Genomic DNA, 20,141 nt, shown 5'->3' with positions numbered 1-20,141 from the left:
TTTAGCCTGTAGAAGTCTTTTTTTCTGTTTTTTAATAATGCTTACAAATTTAAAGTATTTCCTGGTCATATTCTAATAAGAAGTCTGAAAAAAAATTATATGGTCACTATACCATTGCTAAAACAACATCTAATGTTGTCCTAAGACTTTTGCACAGTACTTTATATGTATTATTATTAAAGACTACCTTTTCCCCTTTAAATATGATCTAATCCAAGGCTGTATGTACAGTACATAACCAGATCCTGTAATGATTGGGTTAAATCAAGACAACACTGCTGTATAAAGTGGGCTCTAAATGAGCTCTAAAATACCTCTCCATCCGAAAAAGCAAAAGCAAGTAATGTTACTTATATTGATTTTGTAAACGTAAAAAATACTGACAAGTATCCAGATAACGACGATGATTGATGATAATGATGATTATATCATTCGTCTGTGCTAGGCCTAAGAAATCATCTCACTATAGTAGCAGCAGCTACAGATAAAATAATAAAAAACTCCTATCTTTACATCACTAAAATGAAATAAGAAGCCGCTTACAGACGCTCACCTCCACACATGTAAACACAACACTGACGTCTTCACTTCCAGGTCAAGTAGAAGCTGTCAATCAAAAACTCAGTAGCCAATGAGAACACACCACTGCTGGCCCCGCCCCCGCGAGAGATTTGTGCCAGAAAGACGAACGAAAACTCTGGGATCGTAAACGAAAACTTCAGAAGCATAAATGAAAACTCTGGAAATGCTTTTGTAAGTAAAGATCAGTGAAAGAAAGAAAAGAAACTGTTAGCAAAACATGCAGTGTATTAAAAAGTCAAACATTTTGCCTGCGATTTATTTTTTTAAGTTTCAACGACATTTTATTCAGTTTCAATATATATTTTTATTAGTTTTTTTGAAAAGTTACGTTCATTATTTTTGGATCAAATGTAATTCCATATACACTCAGAGTAAAAACAAAATGTTGTGCTTTTTGCAAAATAAAGAAAACTAACATGATGCGTGAACTCTCGTCTCCCTCTGAACGAACTCCAATCGGATAGTTCTCAGAAAATGAAGTGTAACTTAGTAAATACTAATGACAAAAAATGACACTTATGTATAAAAAAACGTTGAGATGTCGAAAACAAAAATTCTTTTTTTGTTAACAACTGTTTATTGAATTTTCTTCTGTGAACAGTAGTATAAAACAAAAAGCAACTGTGCAAATTTAAAACCCATCCCAACCCATCCCACCCCCTGGTAGACTTAAGGGTAGAAAAGAAAAATAATAAAATACATAAAGTAAAATAAATAATAATAATAAAAATTAATTAAGTAATATTAATACATAAAATACAATAAAATAATTTTACAAAGATTTTAGAAAAGATGACACAATATTAAAAGATGAATGCCATAAATTGACAGTTTTCACATTAGATCCATGTATTCGAGAAGTTGAGAGTTCCATTGAGATAATGTCCAACAAATATACCGCCTAGGTTCTTCTGTCCATTGTGTGAGGAGGATTCCAACGGTTGACTAGCAACTTTTTTGCTGCAGTGAGAGCAGCTAGCAGTAAACATCTTTGTTGGACAGACAAGGTGAGGTCCCAAAAGTCATTCATAAAAAAATGGTGTGAAGTCAAACTTATCTCAGTACCCAACAAATAGGAGAGGTCCTGTGAGAGCTGAGTCCAAAAAGAGAAGAGAGAGGGGCACTCCCAGAAAAAAATGCAAAAAAGTGCCTAAAGATCCTTGTGAACAGAGATTGCACTTAGGAGAGGTTGACAAATTCATATGAAAACGTTTCATTGGAGTCAAGTAGACCCTATGCAGCAATTTCCAATGAATCATTTGGTGGTTAGGGTTTTTAGAAGACATTTTAAACATACCCCATATCTGATCCGAAAATAAAACATGCACATCCTCATTAAGATCCTTAGCCCAAACAGTTGTAATAGATAAAGGTTTGTATGAATGCTCAAGTAGAAAAAGATAGATGACTGAAGCAGAAGAGGGAAATTCCTCAGAGGGAAGGATTAGTTTGCGCAAAGGCTGAATAGGAAGTTGAGAGTCCCAGGGCACCCCGTATGCCCGTAGGGCCGATCTAATTCGTAAATACATAAAAAAGGAAGTGCCTGGAAGATTATATTGATTTTTGAAATTCTTGGAAGGAATGTAAACCATTATCATCATAGATATCTCCCAGCGTGTTTACTTTATGATGAGTCCATTGCGGACAATGGAATGGAGTATTGCCTGACAAAACATTGTTGTGGAAAATTGGCAAATGCTTATGCCATATTGTAACTAGATGTAAACGTCTTTCAACCCCCCTCCATGTGGAGAGGAGATGGGTTACAATAGGACCAAACCTAGACTTACACTGCCTAAGCGGAATCCCTGAAAAAACTAGATGCTTCAATTTATATGGATAAACAATAGATTCCTCAATTGTTCTCCAAGATACTGAAGCATCAGGGTCAAACCAAACTGATAATGGGCGGAGGGAAAAGGCTTGAGCATACAGTCTAAAATTAGGGAAAGAAAGACCTCCATGTAATCTACTTCGCTGTAAGGTAGACAGTTTAATACGAGGACGTTTCCCATCCCATATATACCGTGAAACACATGCATCAAGTTTGTTCCAGTAGCCAACTGGTGGAGCGAGAGGAATCATGGAAGAAAAGAAGTTAATACGTGGGAGAACATTCATTTTGATCACCGATATACGAGCCTGAAGAGAAGTAGGAAGACGAGACCAATTTTCCAAATCTGAGGATATTTTGGCTAGAATACTATTATAGTTTTTTGAAAAAATTTCTTGCATGGAAGGAAAAATATCTATCCCTAAGTACTTAAAGTTTTGAACCAATGGAATAGATGCAGAAAGGGAAATGGGATCAAATTTAGAATTGAGGGGAAGTAGACATGACTTACTCCAATTAATTTTAAACCCAGAGAGATATCCAAAATGGTCAAATAAATTCAATACATGAGGAATAGAATGTGACGGCTTATCCAAAAACAATAAAATATCATCAGCAAATAAAGAAATATGATGATGAGTATTCCTTATAATTATGGGAGAAATAATTTCAGATTGTCGGACCGCTTGAGCTAAGGGTTCCAAGGATAAGGCAAATAACAGAGGAGAAAGCGGGCAACCCTGACGAGTACCTCGATGTATAAAGAATGGGTTAGAGCAAACAGAACCTGTGAGAACAGAGGCTGCTGGATTGGCGTACAGAACTTTTATCATGTTTATGTAATTCGATCCTAGACCCAGATGCTGTAGAACCGCCCATAAATAGTTCCATTCTAGCTGGTCGAAAGCTTTCATTGCATCTAGAGATAATACTGCACAAGGGGAGGACAAACTATTAGATAAATTAATAATATGATATAGCCTGCGTAAGTTATCCGAAGCTGAGCAAGATTTAATGAACCCTGTTTGGTCATGATGAACTAGCCTGTTCATAAATTTCTCTAGACGACGAGATAGTACCTTAGCATATAATTTAACATCAGTCCCTATCAAAGAAAGTGGCCGGTAACTAGAACAGGAAGTCGGATCTTTATCTTTTTTTAACAAGAGAAAAATAACAGCTATATTAACAGATGGGTGAAATGAGCCTTGAGTAACTGAAACATTTATCATATCTAACATGAGATGGCCTAAATCCGACCAAAAAGTAGTATACAATTCGACTGGAATACCATCTAAACCTGGGGATTTCCCCTTGTTCATAGATCGGATTGCTGACTCCAGCTCCTGAAGAGTAATCGGTTCAGCCAGATAATCCGAATCTGAATCCGACAGCCTAGGTAAATCAAGGTTGGAAAAAAAAGTTGCAAAAGAGTCAGGGTCACCAACAGCAGAAGAAGTATAGAGGTTAGAGTAAAAAGAATGAAAAGAAATATTAATGTCTTTGGGGTCTGTCATAATGAGCCTGGATTGGGATTTCACTGCTGAAATATTAGCAAACTTTTCACTGTTGCGTATTCTTAGAGCTAAAAGGTGGCTTGGTCTACTTCTTTGAAAATAGTAATTCTGCCTGCATCTTTGAATCAGGAATTCTGCCCTGGATCTCAGTAATGAATTAAGTTCAGACCTAACCGCCATAATTTTGCTGAGTGTATTGTCCGAAAAACAATGTTGATTGTCTCTAGTCAGATTCTGGAGCTGTAATTCCAGTTCAACTATCTTTTTATGTCGGTTTTTCTGAAGGAAAGAGGCATATGAAATTGAGTTATTCCTTATAAATCCTTCAACTGCATTCCAAAGTGTTCGTGGATCATCCACTGAGCCTTGGTTAATTTCAATAAACTCAGCAAATTTATTTCTGAATTGGCTACAAAAGTTTTCATCCTGTAACAATTTAGGGTTAAATCGCCATCTAGTTGCGCGAGATGGCCGAGGGATCAAAGATAATCTGCACAAATTTCCATCATGATCTGACACAGATAAGGAACAGATATCGGCATCACGAACAGCTGAAGATAAAGAAGTAGAAATGAAAATACAGTCAATTCGCGAATAGGATTTATGAGTAGCAGAAAAGAAAGTGAAAGACTTGGCTGAAGGATTTAATAAACGCCAACTATCCACCAATGAAGATGAGATTATACATTTCCTAAGTTTGTCAGAACAGACGGCTTGAGAGTGTGATTCCTTTGGTCCAGATCTATCTAGGATATGCGACATTACAGAATTCGTGTCTGCACCCAATACAATTTCAAAATCTGAACATTTTAAAAGTAGACAAAACAGAGAAAAAAGTAGGGTCCGGAGTACAAGGGGCATAAACTGAAATAAATACAATATTTCTATTCTCCACTATTGTTTTTATATGTGTTATTCTACCGTCTGTATCACAACCTTTGTCTAAAATAGTAATATTTAAAGTCCTCCGCACTAATATTAGGACCCCCTTGGTTTTAGCATCCGAAGATGAATGAGATACCACTTCATAAAACTTATTATTACACCTGCGTACATCCTCCTCTTTCAGATGGGATTCTTGAACTAACACTATATTAATCTTTCTTCTTCGCAAAAAATCCAGAAAACCTGTACGTTTGTGTGGGCCATTTAGGCCATTGATATTACAACTAAGAATATTAAGGTCAGTCATAGGTATTGAACAGAATTACTGCGTAATAAGACAAAATACAAATTTGAAAACAAAACCAGTTGAGTCTACCATGAAACCACCCCCCACCCCCACCCTTCCCGTCAGTATTCAAAAAAACATAAACACATTTCCATGAACTATGGCAGATCAAACCAAGAACAAACCTTGATCTGCCAGCACCCCTTAATATGATCCGTGGCGTCAACAAAAACCTGCACATTACTGAAGCACCAACATTGGCCCCAAAGTCACATATTGACTAGATAGTATCTCTGTTGAAAAAAATAAATAAATAAAAATAAAATAATAATAATAATAAAATAAAAATAAAATAATAATAATATATATAATAATAATAATAAAATATGAAAGAAGGAATACAACTATAAACATAAATATTATACCACCATAATCAGTAAGCAATACTTTATGCTTAATGAAACCTTTTAGTAACTGTAAGTTCAGAAGTAAACATTAGAGTGAAAGACACAGTCGCCTATAGAGCATCTCTTCTCCGATTAGATAGCAAATGTCCAGCTAAAGTTCACTGAGGGTTAGTGGATGAATGGGATCTGAGAAAAACTCTTGCTTCTTCTGGGGAGTATAGCATTTTAGGTTCACCTTGATTGAGAATGACCTTCAGCGTTGCAGGATAGAGAAGAAAATTCTGGATGCCTTGCCTCTCTCATTTCCTTCCTAACTGGCGCGAATGCACTTCTTTTTGCGGTGAGCGGAGAAAAATCTGGAAAGAAAGACAGCATTGCTCCGTCGGATGTTTTCACCGGGGTGTGAAGTCTAGCGGCCCGCAAAATGAGCTCCCTGTCCGTGTACCGCAACAGTTTAAAGATGAAAACCCGTGGTTTAGCGCGATCTGAGGTGAGCCTTGTGTACACACGATGCACTCATTCCACTTCAATCTCTTTGCCCGCCAAAGACGGGAGCCAGGTCGGTAGCGATTTTTTCAAAAAGCCCATAGGGTCGTCCTTTTCGGCCCCTTCAGGCAATCCAACCAGACACAGATTACTGCGCCTATTGCAATCCTGTAAGTCCACGATCTGTTGCTCGAGCGCGGCTACTCGCTTATCGTGATCTGCGACCACTTTCTTTTGTTCTCTCATCTCCCCTGTAAGAAGATCCAGTTTGGAGCATAGCGACTGAACAACTGACATGTGAGAGGCGAATTCGTTCCGCATGGCCGTCAACTCAGTTCTTAGAATGTCCTCAAAGTGCGCAACAGTGTTTGCCATCTTGTCTACCATGTCACCCGTGGTTGGTGGCTTGGATTTCTTCTTAATCGGAGAAGCCGTCAGAGATATCTCCTGCTGTTTCCGATTGTAAGCCATCAGAAATAGTATTATTAATGAAGTAAACTTAAAATAAAACGAAAAAATCAGCAAAAAGGGGCCAAACGTACGGAGCTCTACTCGAGTGCGACTAGGTTCATGAGCACGTCACGTGACTCGAAAACAAAAATTCTGTGTTTATGTAATCTGTATGAAAGGAGAGCCATGTCAGAAGTCCGTGATTCAGCTCATCATCCTCTAATGCGGCCACGCCCGCAGACCCAGCGCTATTCACAGGCAAATTCTGAGGCAATACTTGTATGCATCATCTCAATCGTGTATTTATTGTCTTGAAAAGTGTTTATCTGGATGTTAAAGCCATGGTTAGCGACCTCTAGAAGACATGCCGTTAGTTCCTGGTTCCTGTTCTTCTTTAGATGAATTTGTGGACTAAAAATGCACAGAGCGCCCTCCGGCTGCAAGTATGAATTGAAAACACAGTATCCAGCGCTCACAGTGATGACAATAAATATTGAATAAATATTACTCCTCTGTATAGAAAATTGACATAAACATATGAGAATCCATCAATATTTCTCCAAATGTACATGCTTTTAAGCTAAAAGCCTATATGAAATGCCATAGAGGTAACATAATTGTTCAGACACTTTGCATCACAGAAATGCATTATATTTTAAAGTATATAATACAATACCATTATTTTAAATTATAATAATATTTCACAGTATTGCTGTTTTTTCTGTATGTTTGATTTACACAATGATGAGCTTAAGACATCAGAGATCACAGAGGGTTTTTTCACAGCCTGACTGAAAGAGCTCATTATTTATGCAGGTCATTAGAGCTTTTTATGCGATTCTTTTGTCTTCTCAGGTGAAAATCACCCATCATTCATGATGATTCACGCCTCCACGCATACTGTGTTTCTTGACCAAAGATGTTTTAGAAAATTTAAATCTCTCTATTGTTTTATATGAACAAGCAGGCAGCATAATTTTTACCTCATTTTGAAGCAAAAACTCTAGTCTACAACCTCCAATTCCCAGAAGTCTTGTGAACACAGATTTAATATATATTTTTTGGCTTTATTTCAGTGACTTAAGTTTTTTTGTTTTTTCAACAACCACGCATAAACATTATTCCTTCAAAAACACAAACATGTACATACATGTTCCTCACATATTATGGTAGCCTAGTTTGTGCTGAATACAGTGTAATGACACTTTTTCCATTAATGTTTATGAACAACTGAAAAAAGCACAAATGTCAGGGCATGTCAAAACTTCTCCAGGGCCCCAAGGTCCTGACTCTCTGTGAGCTATGACCAGGCTGGGAGCTGGGAGCTGGGAGCTGGTCAGCTTAAACCAGCTGAACACCAGCTAACCCAGGCTGGGAGACCAGCTTGACCAGCTAAGCCAGGCTGGAAGACCAGCTAAAAACCAGCTACTTCCAGCTTAAACCAGCTAAGACCAGCCAACCAGCTTAGGCTGGTTTTAGCTGGATTTTTCAGCACTTTCTTTCATTCATAATATAAGCCCTATTTTTTAGTGTATAGTCCTATGTACTTTTCTAGTCTTGTGAATTTAAGCTTATTTTTTATTTCTCACACACAGGCACGAGTGATGGCTACCATAGGTGTGACTCGTGGTTTAGGAGACCATGACCTCAAAGTCCATGACTCCAACATCTATATTAAACCCTTTCTGTCCTGCTTTCCAGAGGTGAGCTACTTTTTTGTTAAATTCAAATGAAACAATGATTAAAAATGTTATCTTGAAGGCATTGCGGGATCATCAAGCAAGATATCTGCACATTGTGTCACAGCTGGTTGCAAGTAGTATAAAGGTTTATTAAAGGTGCTCTAAGTGATCCTGGGCGGAGTAACTTTCTGTTGACGTTTGAAGTGTTGTCAAACAAAACAACAACCTCCATCTTAACACGAAAAGTAAACATGTATTTCTAGCAGGTAAAATGTCGTATATACATGATATTCAATCAAATTACCTCATCTTTCGTGGTCAAAACTGACTGCACCCACACAAGCCAGCATCGCGCTACATTAGTGCTGTTCTCGACAATATAACGTTACCTTTGTGAAAGTGGGGATTTAACACTTACTAGCATGAAGAACAAATATAGACATAGACTGCATGTAGATTTAAGATTAAACCTCTCTTCGATACAAAAACATACGAGTTACTGTTTTTAATGTTGATCATATTATACCAGCAAGAATATTGCCCGAATATAATATATAATATCCCGAATACTGATTTTATACAGTTCAACAAACAAAAGGGTAATATGTACATTTTAAACAGTATTGTCAGTATTTTTGTTCTATTTTGCAGCGAAAGACACAGCAGAGCAGCACACAAGCTGTGTTTCGTGAATGAATCTGCGGCTTTGAACGAATCATCAATGATTCATTCATAAATACAGCAACTTGCTTTGATACTGAAAGAATGAATGACTCGATGATTCACTCATAAAAAACAGTGACTTACCACCACCTACTGGCGGTTTTATTTAAAAGTATCAGTTCATTTTTATCATCATTGTATTTATTGCATTTTTAAAAAATATATATTTAAGGCATTATTTATTTTACAAAGGTATTTATAAAGGTAAAAAATGCACTGGAAAAATCGATTTAAGAAGGTTATTGTCCCTTAATGGAAATGTATAACTGCAGTCTAAGTGGAAAAGAGAGGGTATGACAGATGTCAAATCCCTCAGGGGGTATGACACTCTAGAAAGTTTGAGAACCACTGAAAGAGGATTTGTAGAATTGCACAAGTGCTACTGCTGCTATGAGTGCAATGTGAATACAGTCTCTTACCTTGATTCAAATTTTCATAAGCTTACATGAATTGGTCTAAAGAGAAAAAATTATTACTATTTAAATTAAGACTACATATAAAATAGCTATCAAAATTAATGTTGGTAACTGTAGTTTGACTAAAAGTAATGACTAAGACTTGACAAAAAATGTGATGACTTTTCGTCGACTAAAACTAGACTAAGATATGAAAGACTAAAATGTGACTAAGACTAAGGAGCATTTTCGTCTGAAGATAAAGACTAAGACTAAATTAAAAATGGCTGCCAAAATTAACACTGCTTTGAACGTCTGCTCTTTTTAGATAGGTTTCCTGAATTAGAGCAATATCAATTGCTTTCCTATGCAGATAGATCAGGAATTTGTCTCTCTTGTTTGGACTATTAAGACCTCTGATATTGATTGATATAATTTTGAATATATCCATAATATATTGAAAAAGTGGTGTGTAATATGTAGTAGTAAGTAAAACATAAAACATAAAGTAATATGTTTTGCAAAACCAAAATATATATGCTTGACCTGCGACAAAACCAAAACAGTGCAAAAATTAGATAACAATAACATGAACAAATACCCCCTATCAGAGGCCGCAAAATCCCCCCACGTTATAAAGGCCCGTTGTTCACCAGAACATCCAACATCAACCACCCTCTTCCATTTTATCATGAAACATGTAGTATAACAACATTATGCTTAGTATAAACAGTAGTGACAGCCAAATAGACTATGTATACTATAAATGAACAGAGTATATGTGTTTGGCCTATTTAACCAAACCAAAAAAAATTAAATAAAAACAGGACTCAAATCCACTAAAACAGATCGTTACATTGCTTGCACTTTACAGCATAAACAAAGTACTCACTCCTAACCCATCCGAGGACTTGCTTTACTCATCGATAGACTCTGGAGAAGGCGGCGGTCCATAAAAGGATAATTTACGTCTGGCACCGGATGTATGGGTATTACGAGCTTCCACTAAGAATTCCTCTGCTTTTTTAACTGAATCAAAGGAGTGTTGGCTACCACCAAATCTGATGCAAAGAATGGCGGGGTATATGAGGAAGTTTGGAATTCCCAACGCATGCAGATCCTTTTGAATACTTCCGAAGGCCTGTCATCTACGGAAGGTGAACCCGCTGTAGTTGGCGAAAAAGAGCAGCAGGTGCTCCTGATCACGAATCGGTTCAGTTCTCGTCACTTCCCTGGCTCCCTAAAGAATCGTCTGCCGATCTTGGTATCGTAATACCCGAAAGATTAACGTGCGGGATTTACCGGAGCCGTAAATTCTGCCAATCTTGGTCAATCTCGATCAGCCCTTTATTCTTCAGCGCGGGTATCCAAACGGGGAGCATCTTTTGAAGAAAGCCTATTGGGTAGGGCTGTAACGATATGCGATATGAAACCGAAATCACGATACGCAGGTCCACGAACCTGTATCGCGATGTGAGAAGGCAGAATCGCGACACACCCCTTCCAACTCCCAGAGTTATCCTTCCTGTCCAGATCCAATGCTACCACATTTTTAAATTACTATAAGTATTAGGGGTGTAACGATTTATCGTAGATGGTGTGTCTCAATCAGCTCTCTAGTTCAGTAAGTGTTTCGGGCACACATTGAATCTTGCAAGCAGGTTTAAACGTTTCTCATGTCAGTCTCTTGCATGGTCGCGTGAGAAAAGTCGTGGCTTTCTTTTATGGCGGGCCGGAAGGTCCAAAAATATGGCTACCGACTTGTCGCGGGAATTCACTATTCAATTCCCAGTAGCCACTGAGTTTACCACTGATAGGCCGGCGGTGCATCTGTATACACACTCTCCTCACGCAGCGAACGACTCACTTTCCTCACGCAGCTGACCACTGACTCTCCTCAGCTGCCGACTCACTTTCCTCACGCAGCGAACGACTCACTTTCCTCAGCTGGCGACTCACTTTCCTCACGCAGTGAACGACTCACTTTCCTCAGCTGGCGACTCACTTTCCTCACGCAGCGAACGACTCACTTTCCTCACGCAGCGAACGACTCACTTTCCTCAGCTGGCGACTCACTTTCCTCACGCAGTGAACGACTCACTTTCCTCACGCAGCGAACGACTCCCTTTCCTCACGCAGTGAACGACTCACTTTCCTCACGCAGCGAACGACTCACTTTCCTCACGCAGTGAACGACTCGCTTTCCTCAGCTGGCGACTCACTTTCCTCACGCAGTGAACGACTCACTTTCCTCAGCTGGCGACTCACTTTCCTCACGCAGCGAACGACTCACGCAGTGAACGACTCACTTTCCGCAGCCGGCGACTCACTTTCCGCAGCCGGCGACTCACTTTCCGCAGCCGGTGACTTACTTTCCGCAGCCGGCGACTCCCTTTCCTCACGCAGCAATTGACTCTCCTCACGTTTCTTTTCAAATACTGTGATGATGCAATAACTACATCGAGTAAGGTTTATAATTTTTTGTGTTGTAATTGTAATTTATTCTGTAGCAATATTCCAATCAGTGTTCTGTAAACTGTTGTTACGATGTAAACTGTAAATCATCAGATTTGTAGCTATACGCTCCCTTAAAGGGATAGGTCAATCAAAAATAAAAATTCTGTCATCCTTGCCTTACCTTCTAGTTGTTCCGAACCTGTATGAGTTTCTGTCTTCTGTTGAACTAAAATATATATTTTGAATGTCAGTAAACAGACAGCTGACTGTAGCCAGTGAGTTTCATAGTAGGAAAAAAAAATACTATGGAAGTCACTGGTTACCGTCAACTGTCTGGTTACTGACATTCTTCAAAATATTATCATTTTTAGCTCAACAGAAGAAAGAAACTCATATAGGTTTGGAACAACTAGAGTGTAGGTCAATGATGACAGAATTATCATTTAGGTTTAACTATCCCTTGAAATTGATTGTCATGGCATTTTTTTTTTTTTTTACCTTTATAAAAAGTTAATTTCCCCTAACCTTGGCTATCAATTTCATGTTAGGCTAATTAGAATAACTCACTGTAGGGCTTTTACCATTATTTTTTCCATGGCAGAGGAAATCTGCATGAGAAGTGGCATTTAGATGCATGCAGTGGTGTAGTCTACGTGATACGCAGGTATACGCTGTATACCCACTAGGAAAGGTCAAGGATTTCCGTATACCCACTTAAAAAGCGCGAGGATACGTAACCATCCAATAAATCACAATATGATTTGTGGTTTGTTGCTTTTGACATGAAACGTAGTCTCATATTTCAAATTCTGGCCATTTTACTACGAAATAAAAAAACATAAATACCGTTTTGGCGCTCTTCAATGTGTCGTGACCGCTGTAGCGCCTCATCAGTTCAAGAGAAGCGGCAGCATGAAGCGCCCGTGAACTGATCCTCTTCTCTGCTTTAATACCAGTTACAGCGCGAAATAAACATGAATGAACCTCCGAAGGTAACGTTATGTTAAAATATACAGAACAACTTAACTAAATCCATACCATGTCTCGTGTATTCGCGTAATCAGTGTTTTAACTGCGGAAAGACATTATAACAGCTTGTAAACAATGTCACGTAACGTCACATTTACCTCAGAACAAACATATTCAGTGACCATAAACTCATTAGTCAGCTAGAAAAGTGAACTCTAGAGAGGAGCATTCAGCTAAATATATGCACATTACATATTAGGCCTAATCATAATTTTTAATGTTCTTTAATAGCCTAATGAATGTTTGAATAAAATCCATCAAGTTGACAGCCACCATTTATATTTCAAAAAACGAATTGGATAATTTTAAAGTTAGTAGGCCTACTTTATTTTTACAAAAAATTTCCTCAAGTGTAGTTTAAATTTGTATACAAATCACTTCATTTTAACCTTCAATATTAATGAAGTACCACATGAGTCCCATTTACAGCATTAGTTTTTTTTTTTTTTTTTTCTTGAGCAAATTTGTTATGTAGCTATATCCAAAATAACTGATATTGAATCGAATTTCAAGTTAGTGATTTAAATGCATAAATATAATGACAGATTGGCAGGAAATCACAGAAAAACTACAGAAAAACAGAAAATAAAGTCCAAACGGGGTTATATTGTGACATGCTGACAAGCCTCATCTTTCCATTATTGTTACAATAATGGAAAGAATGCTGGGTTAAAAACAACCAAAGTTGGGTTGAAAATGGATTGGGTTGTTTTAACCCAGCAGTTGGGTTAAATGTTTGCCCAACTTGCTGGGTAGTTTTATTTAACTCAGCTATTGTTTAAAAATTACTATATGGCTGGCTTGAAATGAACCCAAAATAGATTGGAAATTAAAAACAGACACAATTATAGAGGCAACAATAATAATCAAAAGGTGATCATTTATTAATAAACTATTTAAGTGTTTATTGTTCAATTATTATATTTAATATTCATAAATGTAAATTTCCAACCTATTTGGGGTTCTTTTTAAGCAAGCAATACAGCAATTTTTACACAATAGTTGGGTTAAAACAACCCAATTGCTGGGTTTGTCCATTTTCAACCCAACTTGGGTTGTTTTTAACCCAGCATTGCAATTTGCACTCTTAAATGTGCTTTTAAACTTGCCAGCTGATAAAACCTATGATCCAGGGATCATATTCATATAACATCGAAGGCTATCTCAACTGGCTGAGTTAGATGGTGATTGACACTAAACAGTAGAAAATCATCAGGTCTCTTCAGCTGTAAATGTCATTGGATGTTAAAGTCTTGTTTTGCCCAGATTTAAGTCTTTCAGAATGCTCTAAATTCAATACTATATTCATTAGAGAGTGTGGCAGTGCTTATGGGGTGTCTATCTGGGATGGGTGAGTGTGAGGCTGGGAGGGAAAAATCACAGTATACTCACTACAAAAAACTAGACTACACCACTGGATGCATGTATATAAAATTGAATATGAATGTGCAAAACAAGCATGAAAAACACTGTTTAACAACTTTACAATAAAGATCTATAAAGCTTTTGTGGATTTTACAAATTATCTTTAATATACAATATTCTGAAAAAGTGACATTTCCCTTTTTGCAAAGTTCAAATGTTGATAAATATATAACTTTAACTAAAGATACATTAAACTGTGTTACAAAAACAATGCAATTTTGAAATGTCAAAAATCTGCAGAACCAGTTTTTAAGCATGACAACTGCAAATCAAAAATGTATCTTTAGTATCTTGAGTTATTCTAATTAACATGACATTGATAGCCAAGGTTAGGGGAAATTACCTTTTTAAAAAGGTAAAAAAATAAATAAAAAAAAATGCCATGACAATCAATTTCAAGGGATAGTTAAACCTAAATGATAATTCTGTCATCATTGACTTACACTCTAGTTGTTCCAAACCTATATGAGTTTCTTTCTTCTGTTGAGCTAAAAATGATAATATTTTGAAGAATGTCAGTAACCAGACAGTTGACGGTAACCAGTGACTTCCATAGTATTTTTTTTTCCTATATGAAACTCACTGGCTACAGTCAGCTGTCTGTTTACTGACATTCAAAACATATTTTTAGTTCAACAGAAGAAAGAAACTCATACAGGTTCGGAACAACTAGAAGGTAAGGCAAGGATGACAGAATTTTTATTTTTGATGATTGACCTATCCCTTTAAGGGAGCGTATACAGATCTGATGATTTACAGTTTACATCTTAACAACAGTTTACAGAACACTGATTGGAATATTGCTTCAGAATAAATTACAATTACAACACAAAAATGATAAACTTTACTCGATGTAGTTATTTATTGCATCATCACAGTATTTGAAAAGAAACGTGAGGAGAGTCAATTGCTGCGTGAGGAAAGTGAGTCGCCGGCTGCGGCAAGTAAGTCACCGGCTGCGGAAAGTGAGTCGTTCACTGCGTGAGTCGTTCGCTGCGTGAGGAAAGTGAGTCGCCAGCTGAGGAAAGTGAGTCGTTCACTGCGCGAGGAAAGTGAGTCGCCAGCTGAGGAAAGTGAGTCGTTCGCTGCGTGAGGAAAGTGAGTCGCCAGCTGAGGAAAGTGAGTCGTTCACTGCGCGAGGAAAGTGAGTCGTTCACTGCGCGAGGAAAGTGAGTCGCCAGCTGAGGAAAGTGAGTCGTTCGCTGCGTGAGGAAAGTGAGTCGCCAGCTGAGGAAAGTGAGTCGCCAGCTGAGGAAAGTGAGTCGTTCACTGCGCGAGGAAAGTGAGTCGCCAGCTGAGGAAAGTGAGTCGTTCACTGCGTGAGGAAAGTGAGTCGCCAGCTGAGGAAAGTGAGTCGTTCGCTGTGTGAGGAAAGTGAGTCGTTCGCTGCGTGAGGAAAGTGAGTCGGCAGCTGAGGAGAGTCAGTGGTCAGCTGCGTGAGGAAAGTGAGTCGTTCGCTGCGTGAGGAAAGTGAGTCGGCAGCTGAGGAGAGTCAGTGGTCAGCTGCGTGAGGAAAGTGAGTCGTTCGCTGCGTGAGGAGAGTGTGTATACAGATGCACCGCCGGCCTATCAGTGGTAAACTCAGTGGCTACTGGGAATTGAATAGTGAATTCCCGCGACAAGTCGGTAGCCATATTTTTGGACCTTCCGGCCCGCCATATTCTTTCACCGCAGTGCACAGCAATAGCTGTGCTCACAGAAAAGCAAAAGACGCTTGCGATGCTTTGCTTTAAGTTAGGGGCCGTTCACATATTGCGTCTTTTCCGCGTGCAAGTCAGTTATTATTTTCAAATGTAGCCGGGCGGCAGGCGCGCTCATAATGAGATCAACGCGACGCGCATTCAATTCTCAACTTTTCAGAATGCCGCAAGCGCACCGCAGGTCGTGTGACAAGAATCAACCGATCAGCTATGGCCTTTCCGTAACAAAACATCAAAAGCTCAGCCGAACAGCTGATCATAGCTGTTCATGGTGGTTTTTATATCTTATCTCCATCAATATATCTCATAGTAAAACTAATGCAAGGGCTAGAAATCATTTATCCTTTGCAGAAACATCCTGATCCTCTTGGAGAGCTCAGTTCATGGTTGCATAGCAACGACCGACGCCACAGGAGCGCAAGCGCTTTGGAAAGAAGGAGAAGCGGTGCGGCCGCGCCTTCCACGCGTTTTTAGACGCGCTATGTGAACGGCCCCTATTCATTCATCAAAAGTTCATGTTAAATTTAACATTTTTTTCAGTGACAGACAGCCCTATTCAACTGTTAATTTGAATACAGAAGGTTTTTATTAAAATTTTATATTTATTTATTTTATTGAAATGTGATCTTGTATGTACAACAAGGAAAATTATTGAAATTTGTTTGTTTTTTTAATAAATCTTGTTTGAATTTCAGTTTCATTTTGTTCAAAATATCGTGATACGTATCGTATCGTGAACTCTGTATCGAGATACGTACCGTATCGTGACCTGAGCGTATCGTTACACCCCTACTATTGGGTCATCCCCTTCTCGGTCCTGCGGCAGTCCCACCAAACGCACATTATTACGGCGAGACCTGTCCTCTAACTCCGCGATTTTCAAGGTCAGGCTTTGCTGCTCTGTTGTGCACATATTTAGATCTTTCTTCATCTGTCACGTCTCACCCTGAATCTTATCAACTTTTGATACCAGGTCTCGTACTGTATTCGTTTGAGATTGCACTTCTTGGCGGAGCTCGATCAGAGAAATTTTAATATCCTCCATAGCCGTCTGTATTGCATTCTGAACCATAGTTTCAAGCGAAATTTGTTGTTTTGAAAATGCCTCCGCAATGGCATCAGTCAGATTAGCCTCAGTCGCCAGCTTCATCTTTTTCTTCCCGGAGGGGGTTGTGGATGGAGAAGAGTCCTGTTTTCTGTTTCCGTACATAATGCTGGCAATATATCAAGTAGGAAAATAATGGCTGTCAGTACTATGAGTTTGTTATTTTACAAAATAAAGAGGGTTTAGATAGAGCATCAAAGTCCTTCAACCATCGCGTGTATGGGTCACGTGACCTCCCACCATTTTTTATATTAATGAAGTAATTGCTGTTTGTGAATTGTCAGCCATCAATGTTCACTGGGAAATTTTCTTTTATTTGAACAGGCCCTCTCTTAATAAGCTCACAGCACTCATTATCTGACAGGTGTCCAAATAATGAGTAAAAATCCCTGCGTGCTATTCGCATCTGTGTGCTGTTCATGTTCGCAGGCTACACTCACTGTCACGTTGTCATCATTTCCAAACTCATTCCTTTGTCTGACGGACGTGGGAGAGGGGCTGCTGCTGCTTCTGTTAGAGCAGCACTGACTGTGGGACTTTGTGGGAAAAAAGTAGTGACTTTTGGGAGTTTAGCCACATTCTTTTTTATATCTTCTTTTTTCCTCCTTTTTTTCAGCTCCGCTAGAGTAGCTGCGTTTCATGTTTGTTTAATTTCTAAACCTCGCCTTCTGTTTGCAACTTGCGCACTCTATCACTAAACTCTGTCTGCTCTGCTCTTATCTAGCACTGCTTGCCGCATGTGCAGTACGATAGGAAAGTTCCACTATTCATGATGTTCGAGCAGATGTAATAATAATGTTAAAATCTTAATGGTTATAGACAGGCCATACAATATATGATAGAAAACTATATTATTTATATAGGCTTCTTGGTATTTGTTGGGGGGCCCCTAATTCCCCAGAGCCCTAAGCGGCTGCTTAGCTCACTTACTGGTTAAGTACACCCCTAACTTTACATTTGGTTTTATGACTAAGTCATTCTCTTCAAATGCTATTGAGATTTAAATTATGGTATATTTTGTGTATGAGCATACAATGAGTGAAATGCATAGTGATATTTACATATGACTTGACAGTTTATTTGATTAAATATAAACTAAATTGTCTATCATACCTGACACCTACATGACACAACACTTTACAGTTGGTTTTATGACTGTAAGTTATTCTCTTCAAATGCTATTGAAATTTGCGAATATAGAACAGCCAACGTCAAGCCAACTTTAAGCCAGTATTTCTCTGGGGAACACTTAGTGTCAAACTTTGCGCTTTACGTATGTTCATATTCTGAGTGCATCTGCTTGCCTGAAGCCTATATAGTATAGCCTACATCCCCAGTAAAGTGTGAGTTTGGTCTTTTATGTCACTGTAATAGTCCATTAAGCTACATTGTGTTTTATATGTTCCGACGGCAGGGGAATCCTGGAGTATAACATATGAGGGAAACCCTAGTATTGCAGCACAGCGCCACAAATATAAAGATAAGTCAAGTCACCTTTATTTATATAGTGCTTTTTACAATGCAGATTGTGTCAAAGCAGCTTTACAGTGGTAAAGCCCAGAACACACCAAGCCGACGGTCAGCCGTCGGACAGTTTTTGTTTGTCAGCCGCCTAAGTTTTCTCAGTGTGTTCTGCACCATCGGCTGAAGTTGGTCCTCGTCTGCTTTTTTTCAGCCGAATCGGTGTCGGAACTCGTCGGTCAGTCAGGCCACCTGGTATGGAAAGGCATTTCTTCTTACGCAGGAGCAGACCGGACGTGCAACTTGGCCGTCAGGTGTTGAGCATCGGTTTTGTGTGTCAGGGCAACTTTGGACCCAGACACTGCCAATGTGAGCCAACTCCGCAGTCTGCTTTTGTCGCCACTAGGTCATCTGCATCGGCTTGGTGTGTTCCAGGCTTTACAGGTAAATAATTTTGGCTGCACGACAGCTCTTAAAGAAAATGGTGTCATTGTCCAGCTTAAGTAAATTCAGTCTTGATTAATTCCGTTGTAAAAATCAATAGTTATTAAAGGTTCTCTAAGCGATCCTGAGCGGAGTAACTTCCTGTTGACGTTCGAAGTGTTGTCAAACAGAACAGAGGCTAGCTAGACCCTCCCTCCGCCTACTCCTCCCCTCCCATCTGTGCTTCCTGAAACGCGCATTTAAAATCATTCTTGTCGGTTATTGGCTGGAGCGTTTTTATTATGATTCGTGGTCTAGGCTGCACCAGTTTGTTTTTGTTGCCGTTTTTGGAACTTGTGGCGACTACAGAGACCGCGTTTTTTTACAGTGTGTTCAGGGGACAGGCAGCTAGCGGATAGTGAGGAGATGTTTGCTGTATGTGACAAAAAATGTTTTGGCCTAAAAACGCGTGACATCGCTTAGAGGACCTTTAATTTAGTTAATTTGTCTATATATCAGCACTGGAGAAAACAGTCGAGGGGGGGGCAGTTCTCCTCTGGTCAACAGTGAACAGTGCATGATTATGATTCAGGCAGTGTTACAGGTCATAAATCAGATTGGGATTGCAACAGTCAAAATATTTAATCCAGTTCCATCTAGTTGAAGACCGTATTCATCACACCAGTATGGGATGGTTTGTTGGGAATCCGTGGCACTGGCTGTCCTGTCGGTGAGGCCGGATACGGCTGACTATGGTAAACCTCGGCATAAACTGAGAGACTGCTATTAGCGTAGATGCCATTCTTCTTCTGATGTAACGAGTACGTCTGGTGTTATAGGAAGTGTTCCGGGTTCCGGGTGACCTAATTTATGCAGCCTAACAATCCTTTAATGGATTTGAAAACATAAATTGATAATGTGTAGTGTATGCCAGGTTAAAGAGATGCATTTTTAGTCTAGATTTAAACTGACAGAGTGTGTCTGCTTCTCGTACAATGCTTCTTACAGAGTTTAGGTGTCAAATAGGAGAAGGATCTACCGCCAGCAGTTGATTTTGATATTCTAGGTATTATCAATTCGCCTGAATTCTGAGATCGCAGTAGACATGAAGGACTATAATGCGTTAAGAGCTTGCTCAGATACTGGGGAGCCAAACCATTTAGTGCTTTGTAAGTAATTAGCAAGATCTTAAAATCTATATGATGTTTAAAGGGTCATGAAACCCCAGAACACATTTTTTGAGCTGTGAACAGATATGTATAGGCTGCACATCATTGAAAACACTAAAGGTACT

At 38.9% G+C, this 20,141-nt stretch overlaps 1 protein-coding gene across 4 annotated transcripts in view; it reads left to right on the top strand.

Moving 5' to 3' along the window:
• LOC125245989 (protein phosphatase 1H-like) overlaps nt 1-20,141 on the top strand; it is a 177,180-nt gene that overhangs the window by 142,127 nt on the left and 14,912 nt on the right. For 3 of the 4 annotated variants that reach the window (XM_048156814.1, XM_048156813.1, XM_048156815.1), the window contains exon 8: nt 8,043-8,150. In XM_048156814.1, the coding sequence (XP_048012771.1) occupies nt 8,043-8,150 (108 nt within the window). Of the gene's footprint in view, nt 1-8,042; nt 8,151-18,377; nt 18,869-20,141 lie in introns of all 4 variants that reach the window. The other variant, XR_007179666.1, reaches the window with a different exon arrangement.

This window comes from Megalobrama amblycephala, linkage group LG14, assembly GCF_018812025.1.
Source record: "Megalobrama amblycephala isolate DHTTF-2021 linkage group LG14, ASM1881202v1, whole genome shotgun sequence".
NCBI classification, from domain to species: domain Eukaryota; kingdom Metazoa; phylum Chordata; class Actinopteri; order Cypriniformes; family Xenocyprididae; genus Megalobrama; species Megalobrama amblycephala.
Note: the sequence above shows the minus strand (reverse complement) of the source record. Positions and strands in the feature narration are given on the sequence as shown.